Genomic DNA, 11,784 nt, shown 5'->3' on the forward strand with positions numbered 1-11,784 from the left:
ATTTAAAATTACAAATCCTTTTGACACCTTTTTCCATTTTAACCTCTGTAGTTTGTCCTAAATGTCCGTCTGTTTCCTAATGTCCATGCAAATCATGTTAATGTTAATTCATGCTTTCTTATGTATTTACCCAACATGTACGGGAATGTATTACAACTCAAAAAGACCCTAAAAATATCCTACCGAGCTGAAAACTCCTGAGCCAATGGCTAAACTCCCCTATTTCATCATATCCTTTGCTCAGGTGTTTACAAAATAGCATGACCTTTGACCTTTTACTAAACTTTTAGTTCTAACTAATGTGTTTCCTTGCATAATCAATCCTCCGATCATTACATGTTGTCCCATGGCACCGAGAAATCAAAATTTTCTTTTGTATTCGCCAATATTATACGGCCATTCCATAAATCGTCAATTGTACCTGGCAATGCAATAAATCACAGACCACCTGTGCATAGTCTCTGAAGTGCCAAGGTGAATAGACAATTTAAAAGCCGACATCACGGCTCGCTTCTGATTTGTGGAAATAAACCGATGAGCGGGTAGGAAAAGCGAAAGCAGATTTGAGAAAAACCTCCTACATTACCACCCCACGCAATGTGGATTAAAATGGCAACTTATTTATCTCCCGTCTTGCCATAAATATTGCATGTGCATTGCCATATATAACCATTCCCAACATTAACTAAAGCAAAAACAAAATCATATAATGATCACACAAGATTTTATTGAATCTATCATAATCTATTTACAGAGCATTGGTGCTACTGCAGCAGTTTCTTCGTGAGGGCTGCACTGGGTGGTTTGCCATTGCTTTCCCAGCATTGTTTATCCATGATCTATCCTTTAAATGCAGAGCATCAAGCAGGGAAGCAGCACATACCATTTTTAAAGTCTTTGGCATGACTTGGCAGGGGTCTGAAGCACTGAACTTCAAGACTCATAACAGATGCTCTAGCCAGCACATCACCAAGTCTGGTTATAAAGTTGTGCCCAAGTCTGTTTATCTATGAATTGTTTATATACGGAATATACATATATGTGTGTGTGTGTGTGTGTGTGTGTGTGTGTGTGTGTGTGTGTGTGTGTGTGTGTGTGTGTGTGTATATATATATATATATATATATATATATATATATATATATATACGCATGTATGTATGTACAGTATATGTACGTACATAACATATATGACTCACTAAATGATATTCAAAATCTGTACCTTCCAGGTGACATAGAAGGAAAAATTTTGTGTGCCGATGGAAATCGAAGCTGGTACACCGGGAATAATCATAGAATTGTCGGACAACAGCCATAAATGAAAATATAAATAAATGAAAAAAGAACTGCAAAAAATGCAGGTGAGCGACCCGAAACAATGGGGAAGCACGGTAATTTTGTGTGCTGATGGACATCGAAGCAGATACACCAGGAAAACTCATAGAACTATCAGAAAGCTTCTGTAATTGAAAAAATAAATAAATGGAAAAAATAAATAAATGAAAAATCAAATGCAGGTGAATGACCCGAGACAATGGGGAAGCATACGAAGAAGTTCGTATGCTTACACAATGTATTTTTTGATTTATCAAACTTTGAGGCAAATGGTAAAACACAATGTGTAAGCATATACCGTGAGTATATATATATATATATATATATATATATATATATATATATATATATATATATATATATATATTCAAGAAGAAGAAGAAGGCGCTTCCAACCAAAAGTAAAAACTCGATCGCCTCCGCTAATTTGAGCAAAAAAGCAAAAGCAGACCTGGTCTCAGGGCAATGTTTCGCCGGCACATTGTACCTGATGAAGCCGGCTGTGAATCCGGCAAAACGTTGCCCTGAGACCGGGTCTGCTTTCGCTTTTTTGCTCAAATTAGAGGAGTCCATCGAATTTTTACTTTTGGTTGGAAGCGCCTTCTTTTTTAAATATATGTAATCCCAACCACCCCAATCATATATATATATATATATATATATATATATATATATATATATATATATATATATATATATATATATATATATATATATATAGCTACTCTGGCAATATTAAGCATGAAATATTGAAGATGGGATGCAACAACATCTCATTGGTTCATTGTGGCTAACAGGAGGGATGCTGCTTTGTTGTTGGCCACCTGTGCATTTGCTTCCAATTGAAATGCACAACAAATTAGAAGAAACTGACTCACCTTGTCAGAAAGGTTTGCACCAAGAATGTCCTACAACAGAGCAATTGCTTTCATTTGACTTCAAACTGTCAACGTCGATGCCTCCAGCTGCACGTGCTCTGTGACCATTGTGACCCACACCAAGTCTTCAGGTGAAGATTGCGCATGAACACACCTCGTACAACCTGCTCGTGTAGCTCACCTGTGTAACCTGTTCACCAAACCCTCAAATATTTTGATATCGATGCTCAGCCTCAATTCTCAAGCAAGTGTCGTAATTTAAAACTGAGTAGAGTGATCAAAAGAACGTTTCCACATGTTTGAGTTTACCCCCCATGATGGAATTTCGTACCCAAGTTAAAATGTCTGATTTTATATGAGTGCATTTTGTGAGGCAAAAGTGACAATTCAATGCACTTTTCAACACTCTCATTATTGTAATCATCATCCTATTGTGTGTTTAACACAAAAACTCTTCCCCAAAGATTGCACATAAATCACATTCAGGACAATGTCATTAGAGGCTGGCATCAATGGAGTTTAATTACAAGGACATTTGTAGAAAAGAAACAAATCAACACAGTGTATGGGATTTGAACCCAGGAGCCAAACACCATGGGCCACAAGCACAGGTGTGAGTGCCAAACGCATAAACATTTGTCAAGCCTCATGGGTACAACGAGAAAGCTGGAGGCTCGGAGTCCTTACATGATGCAATAATTTGCTAAATACTTAAGCAACGACACATGTACGCAATGACCTACTCTTTTTCAAAAAGTATCAAGGCACGTTTAACAAACTGCCGTGACCAGTCAAGGTATATATATATATATATATATATATATATAGATATATATATATATATATATATATATATATATATATATATATATATATATATATATATATATATATATCTCTCTCTCTCTCTGTCTCTCTCTCTCTCTCTCTCTCTCTCTCTCTCTCTCTCTCTCTCTCTCTCTCTCTCTCTCTCTCTCTCTCTCTCTCTCTCTCTCTCTCTCTCTCTCTACAATACAAGTGGCATGCATACATCCTACACAAGACAGTGATGCACCACCACTGTAACAAATGGTGGTGGTTGTGTTGTTAGAGTATTCATAATGACAGCGGGATGGCATAGAGGTTTGTGTACTCACCTTTTAGCTTTCTAGCCTGGGTTAGAATATCAACCCAGACAGCCATAAACTCTCACCCTGGTGTATCGCAGACAGGTCTATGTGTGTGCTGTCCATCATATGCACATCAATGTGTGTGCTGTCCATCATATGGACCTAAGCCAGAGAACTAGTCTGCCAGCATTAGTTGTTGATGGACGTTAAAGATGCCTTGGTGACTTTCACAAAGACTTGGCATATTATTGCCGGCACCCTGAACAAATTCCAAATTCCTGCCACCTTCAGTCGAACATCAGGCCTGGTCAGCCGGGTCGTGAAGGACTTGGGGTAAAAAAAACAAATCTTCGGTCGATCCCACAAGAAGGTAGGAATAATTGTGGTGGAGCTTAAAGGAAGTTAGAAGATTTGTAATGACAGCAATGTTACTCATGATTACAAAAACAACTGGAAGGGCACTTTGTTGAGCGCATACCCCCGCCATGTAATGCCTGATCCACAATAACATATCGGGCCCAATCCATTTTTGAAACATCATGCTATACACTACTATATCGTTTTTGACCCTATCTCTCAATGGTGAAGAATCACTTCAGAAATTAAATAATTCTCATATCCGGATCTGGATTTTGATCTTCATCAAAATCAAAACAATTTGTCCTTGTGACATACCCAACCAGTCCACCAAGTTTCATCCGGATCTATCCACAACTTTTTGAGATATTCTGTACACAAACAGACAAACAAACAGAAAGGGATGAAAACATAACCTCCTTCACCTCCGGTGGCGGAGGTAACTAGACCGGCATTCAGGACAGCACATTCATCCACCAGGCTGAACAGTTTATGTTTTGTGTATATTTAGGCCGGATCTGCATCTGGACTTGAATGAAAATGTAATCAGCTTGTTCCTATCACCTAACCAACTCAACCACCTAGTTTTGTCACAACCCATCCACAACTTTTCAACTATTATGCTGAATATCGTTTTTGGTCCCAGCTCTCAATTGTGAAGAATCACTTTTTAAAAAAATTTGATCCTCAGATCCGGATCCGGATCTTCACCAAAATCAAATTAATTCATCTTTGTCACACACCCAACATGTCCACCAAATTTCGTCCAAATCCGTCCGCAACTTTTTGAGATATCCTGTACACAGACAAACAGACAGACAGGGTTGAAAACATAACCTCTGTCCACCTTCAGTGGCGGAGGTAACTGGAAAGCATCCGAAAATGCAATGCCCGTCTTCGTCCACTTTGTGCTTGAACTACACTTGATGAAAATAACAGTGTAACAACTAACTCAAAAACAATGTAAATGTTATTAATTAGTGTTCTCCATATTGTCAAAATAAAAGTTTGTTTAAAAATTGATGACGATGGTAAATAAATGGTAAATAAATTAAGAAAGTCATTACAAAACTGGGCTATCTCGCTCTGCACAGCGGATGAACTAATAAAGTTAATTGTACTTACTGGGACTTTGCCCTTTGACATTTTGACCCAATTATTACCTGGTCTTCTTCATTTTCTCATAATAAAGGCTTGTTAAAAATTTGATGACAAAAGATCAAATGGTAAAAAAAAAGTTATGTGCTGGAGAGACGTGCACGCGCGCGCGCACACACACACACACACACACACACACACACACACACACACACACACACACACACACACACACTTGCAAAACTCCATCTCCCATTTTGAGGGGGCAGGCTAGGGAGAAAGAATAATCAGAGATTGCAGACAAAACACCACACAAAACAAACCCTTGCCAGGATTTGTTTGGCATTTGAGGGACATACCCACATTCTTAACAATACATACTTTATGGACGTGACCACATTCTAATGGTAAGTACTTCATTGACGTGCTCACATTCTAAAAGTACATACTTTATAGACGTGCTCACATTCTCTAGAATACATCCTTTATAGACATGCTCACATTCTAATAGTATGTACTTTATAGACGTGCTCACATTCTAATAGTATGAACTTTATAGACATGCTCACATTCTAATAGTATGCACTTTATAGACATGCTCACATTCTAATAGTACATACTTTATAGACGTGCTCACATTCTAATAGTATGTACTTTATAGACATGCTCACATTCTAATAGTATGTACTTTATAGACATGCTCACATTCTAATAGTATGCACTTTATAGACATGCTCACATTCTAATAGTATGAACTTTATAGACATGCTCACATTCTAATAGTATGCACTTTATAGACATGCTCACATTCTAATAGTACATACTTTATAGACGTGCTCACATTCTAATAGTATGTACTTTATGGACATGCTCACATTCTAATAGTATGTACTTTATAGACATGCTCACATTCTAATAGTATGTACTTTATAGACATGCTCACATTCTAATAGTATGTACTTTATAGACATGCTCGCATTCTAATAGTACATACTTTATAGACGTGCTCACATTCTAATAGTACGTACTTTATAGACGTGCTCACATTCTAATAGTATGTACTTTATAGACATGCTCACATTCTAATAGTATGTACTTTATAGACATGCTCACATTCTAATAGTACATACTTTATAGATGTGCTCACATTCTAAAAGTACATACTTTATAGACATGCTCACATTTTCAACAATACATCCTTTATTGACGTGCTCACATTTTAATAGTATGTACTTTATAGACATGCTCACATTCTAATAGTATGTACTTTATAGACATGCTCACATTCTAATAGTATGTACTTTATACACATGCTCACATTCTAATAGTATGTACTTTATAGACATGCTCACATTCTTATAGTATGTACTTTATAGACATGCTCACATTCTAAGAGTATGTACTTTATAGGCGTGCTCACATTCTAAGAGTATGTACTTTATAGACCTGCTCACATTCTCAACAATACATCCTTTGTAGACATGCTCACATTCTAATAGTATGTACTTTATAGACGTGCTCACATTCTAATAGTATGTACTTTATAGACGTGCTCACATTCTAATAGTATGTACTTTATAGACGTGCTCACATTCTAATAGTATGTACTTTATAGACGTGCTCACATTCTAATAGTACATACTTTATAGACGTGCTCACATTCAAATAGTATGTATTTTATAGACATGCTCACATTCTTATTGTCCGCACATTATTGACATGGTCGCATTCGAATGCGTACTTCATAAACGTACTCACATTCTAATAGTACTTACTTTAAAAACGTATTCAGTATTCACATTGAATTAGCACGTTTTTTGTGAAAACTGTTGAAAAAAAGATAACGTGTAATACTGACTACCACCAGGTGGCATTTGTGGCCAACATTGGCACATTATATGTGGACAGACAAGCAGACAAATGCAATACCCTCTCGTCTGGTGAGGGTAATAATGCAAGGATGCTTCAAAATTAATCTGCATTTGTGTTCACATTCATAACTGGGTCGTGATGTACGTTACAAAAATGAAGCTTGTATAACATTCAAAAGTATTCCCCCATTTTTACATGCACACATATCCCATCAGAATGTGAGCCTTCAATTTAGGATTACTTAGGATTTGTGTGCAGTCAGTGCAGGGCATCTTCCTTGATAGGCTCATCCATCTAAAATTATTGCTGCCCAATGTGCTCTTAGAAAGGAATATATCCTTGACAGGTGGTCCATGTACAACTATCCATCCATCCATTGGGACCGGACTCTGTGCAGAGCGTTGGTGCTGCCTAAACAGTCTCCTTGGCTATTAGACACAGTCCTGGACGGGTTGCCACTCCGACACACTATACCAGCATGCTGGCACTCATTTTGCCGACCTCGGAAGGATGACAGGCAGTCAACCCCACCTGATATTAATTCAACAGCTGAACGGGATTTGAACTCAGGACCCGAGGATCCCAAGCCCACCAACCTAACTATTAAGCCAACACCAGGCATCATGTACAACCAATCGTCCATAAATTCCCACAGGTGTGTTGATTTTGTTGACCAGAACGTTTGACAGGTATGTTGACATCATAACTTCGCTGTTCCACCATCTTTGTTACCTTACTTGTCACCATCTTGATTTTCAGCAAACGTTCATGAACGCATTGGAGAGGGAAACAGGTGTCTATGGTCTACTCCATGGGTTCTGGTTACAAACACAATAACACATTCCATTGGCAATTATTAATTGACATACGTTTCCTTACATTTTATTTAAATGCAAATCCAGGTAAAATCTGCGAGGCACCTTCGTAATAACAATTTCTTCTCCTTTATTGGCTCGAATTATTCCCGCATTCTTTTGGCGTCGGCCGGAGGGAAGGGTCGTGGGCCACATCTTTCTGAAACTGGACGGCTAGGCCCGGCGCTCCACCATGGCAGGAATTTGTAATTTGTTCAGTGCGGGCGATAACTCGCCTACTCTTCACAAAGGACACCGTGGGACCTTTAACATCCACCGACACCGCCAGTGCCGGCAGACTGGTCATCCGGCTTTACGTCCTTCCGATGGACGGTGCATACATTGTCGCCTCATCCGACCTGCGAGACACCAGGTTGACAATTTATAACCGGGCCGAGGTTCAAACTCAGGTCAGACAGCTCAGGGATGAGTGCACACACCACTAACCTATCCTTGCAGCGCATCCATCATCATAACAACAATAATAACCATTAATAATTGCCTCTAAATCTTAAATATACGATAGTACATAATATTGAATGCGTTTCCATTTGGAAGGATATTAATTTCTCACATTAACCTGCACCAGCCATACTGAAACCACACCCAATGCAATACAGGTTATTCCGGCAAGGATTCGATATTAAGACCCGGCTCGTGGCTTTTCATGAAGATAACGGACTCAGATAAAATGCTGCTTTTTGCATGGCAACTCATATGTGTGTAACTATCTTTCAAATCAAATTATTTAATAAAAAGTTTATATTTTTCGGAAAATGTTAGAATTGGCTCAGGATGACTTTGACCTCACGCTCAGCTCAGAGGTATAGCGAAGTCGCCTTTGGGTCGGTGAGTAGGGGTTTGATTTCTCAACCGTGACAACGACGATGGTTTATAGTCACATGGCGATCCAGCGAATGAGTACACTGTCCATCAGAAGGTACCTGAAGCCGGCTGTCCCATCCGTCAGCATTTGCCGGCGGATGTTAAAGGTCCTTACGCAATCTTTCACAAGGAGAAGACGATCACCTACACCTTTGCCCCCTGAACAGATTCAAAATTTTCTGCCCGAATGTGCAGGGGGAACAACACAGCTGCACCTCAGTATTGAGGAAACCGGTCACTGAGGTGCTGCACAACTATTGAACGAATGAATTACAACTTTACCTACATCCACGTTGGGCTCCTGTGAAATGCCTTACGGCAATCCATCCAGCATACGCGTGTCTCCAGATTCATTTAATCCACATTCTTCATTCGCGAGCCGCGTCTGTGCTTATACTTCATTTCATCTCGCCGAAGGGCAATCTTTCTCTCCATCCATGGTACACATTTGGGCCACACGCCACGCTCTGCGTACCAACCGACATATCACAGCCTCCAGCAACATGTGCCAGAAGCAGCAAATGCAACATTCGTTTGGCATCGGTAAACACCAACGGAATACAGAACCTCCCATTACACCTTCTGTCTATCACCATTTGAACATAGGATGCCCCTTACATGGTCTTCACTCGTCGGAAGACCGTCAAGCTCTAATGTTCGGTGGAAGTTAACAGGTGGCGATCCTGGATCTATTAAAGGAATTGATCGGGATGAAGTTAGGCGTCAGGGGTCGTGCTCTTGTTCCACAACCATGGCCGTACGGTGATGAGTGACCATTGAACGCTCGCTCCGCTCATTCCGCCCGGGTCGTGCATCCTGCACGTTCCGTCATGCATCACTTCCACCATCATACCACGAGCACTCTTTTCATTATTCTTTCTTCCATTACGTCCTCGGGTGATTTAGGATTAGACGTCTCGCCTGTTCGAGTGAGTGGTGCTACGGACACGATCTTACGCCTTGTTATATACAGTACATGGAGGTGAAGGAGGAAACCACCTGAAACGGGTCCAGCATCTTCGAACAACTGTAAAGGAGACATCCAGTGGAAACAGGTGCAGCTTATAATAAACGTGTTCACCATCAGACACCAAGGGCGTGTTTTTTTTGTATTCTATCTGTGTTAAAATAATGACGAAGCAAAAAAAAAACACAAAAGAACGGAATATCGGAGGAAGGTCTTCGATCGCCACCACGTATGCAGCCTGTTGGGTCTTCAAAGACCTCGGAAGGCAAGACTGCACAGCGTTGGTCGCAAAATGATCACATATATATATATATATATATATATATATATATATATATATATATATATATATATATATATATATATATATATATATATATATATATATATATATATATATACACGACTGTTATCATTCATATAATAAGCATTATTAGCGTGATCGTGATTATAGTTATGAGGACTATATCATGATAACAATGGTGACGTAAGGATAGGTAATAATAATTATTACAGCCGTGATATCCCTGTATGATTATGCTTATTGTATGTAGTAATTAGGTGCAACGTAACGACGTAATAATAATAATAATAATAATAATAATAATAATAATAATAATAAAATATATCATAAATCAGAAATGCGAAGAAAGTGTCGTCGTCACGGTGATATCGCCATTGCAATGGATCTTAGTAAATAAAGAGACTGAACACTTCGCCTGCTCCTCTCAGTGAGGACTCATGATGGTGGTCTGGAGTGTGGACTCGGACCGGGTGCGAAAACAACTACAAAATGACTGCACAACATGGAGGGGTGGTCGAGTCTCTCACCTCACGGACTTTGGCCCGGCGAGCTGACACTTCTTCCACGGAATGGGTCGGTTTCTCGGGACTCTCCTCTTTTGGTTCCTCCACATGTTCCCCAAATTCGGTCGCAGGTCCAAACACCTCACGCGTGGGCCCCTCGCCGCGCCCGGCACTCACGGGCCCCTCAGGTTCCCGCAGGGTCTCTCGTTCCGCGTCGCCGCTTCTCCGTGACTCGTTGCGCCGCCCGACGCTCGGCGTTTCTTCCTTGCCACCCCGTGGGCCGCGCACCTTCCGCCCGTTTCGCAGCTCCGCTCTTCGTGAGAGCTCCCATCCCGGCTCGCTTTCTCCGTGTAGAACCCTTCCCGGGCCGCGCAGGCCCTCCGGTCGGACACGCTCGGGCAGCAAGAAAAACGCGCCGAGAAAGAGGGTGATGAAGGCGCTCAGGGCGAGGAGGAGCACGAACTTCTCGGGGAGCCTCATTCCCGTACGACCGAGCTGTTCGGGCGGTTCGGGTATCCCGGCGTGGTGGAAAACCGGCAGGAGCGGACGCGACATGACGACGGGTGCTCGGACGAGCTCAAGACAAGTGCGGCATGAGGGGCTCGGGTAGAGCTTTATCCGTCCCTCTTCCCAGCCGTGCTTGGTCCCGCCACCCTTGGTCCCTCCCTCCTCCGTCCCTCCTTCCATCACTCGCGTGCCGGAATCCCGATGTAAGCGTGCGAAGCCCCTGGGGTCTCGTGTCCCTGCCCGGACATGAGAGCGCATTTTGGAAACGAGTTCGATTCGGTAATCCCTACTCTCCCCTCTCCCCCTTCCACCCAAATTTGGGGATCGGATTTACCTCAGAAGTGACCCCCCCCCATACCCCTTCCACCCTAATTTAGAAGTTGGATTTACCTCAGAAGTAATCCCCCTCCCCCTTCCACCCTAATATGGAAGTCGGCTTTACCTCAGCTGTGACGTCCCTCTCCCTTCCAAGTTCCACCTTAATTTGGGGGTCGGATATACCTCAGGTTCCCTCCTCCTTACACCTTAATTCGTGGGTCGGATTTACCTCAAGAGTAACCCCTCTCCACCTACTCCGATTTTTAGGGATCCGATTTACATCAGGAGTCAGGCAGGAGTAACCGCATTCCCACCATCCACCCTAATTTGGGGGTTGGATGTACCTCAGGAGTGTTTTTTTTTCAATTTTCTTTCACCTGACTTCTGCGACTTCCTGTGTCTTTGATGTTTCCTTGCTATTTTTATCTTTCTTGTTATTTTGTTTTGCTTTATCATTATCTTTATCTAACCTTCCCTTCGCCTCTTACCGAAAGTGGCGTTATGCCTTGTTTTGGGCGATTTCCATTACAAAAAAAAAACATCTCTCCCACTTCCACCCTAATTTGGGGTCTGGATTTACCTCAGGAGTAACCCATTCCCCTTCCACCCTAATTTGGAGGTCGGATTTACCTCAAGAGTAACCCCTCCCCACCTTCCACCCTAATTTGGGGTCTGGATTTACCTCAGGAGAAACCCATTCCCCTTCCACCCTAATTTGGAGGTCGAATTTACCTCAAGAGTAACCCCTCCCCCTTCCACCCTAATTTGGAGGTCGGATTTACCTCAGAAGTAACCCCTC

The 11,784-nt window shown here is 41.4% G+C and overlaps 1 protein-coding gene across 1 annotated transcript in view; it reads right to left on the reverse strand.

Moving 5' to 3' along the window:
- The window catches only part of LOC147010667 (mannosyl-oligosaccharide 1,2-alpha-mannosidase IA-like), a 506,989-nt gene extending 496,162 nt beyond the window's left edge, over nt 1-10,827 (reverse strand). Inside the window, exon 1 of the mRNA XM_085860010.1 lies at nt 10,185-10,827. Within this exon, the coding sequence (XP_085716136.1) occupies nt 10,185-10,715 (531 nt within the window). The 5' untranslated portion in view covers nt 10,716-10,827. The remainder of the gene's footprint in view (nt 1-10,184) is intronic.
- Nucleotides 10,828-11,784: the final 957 nt, after the last annotated feature.

The sequence above is a fragment of the Eptatretus burgeri genome, chromosome 16, assembly GCF_056783735.1.
Source record: "Eptatretus burgeri isolate ZD-2024b chromosome 16, Ebu_testis_v1, whole genome shotgun sequence".
Taxonomy (NCBI): Eukaryota; Metazoa; Chordata; class Myxini; order Myxiniformes; family Myxinidae; genus Eptatretus; species Eptatretus burgeri.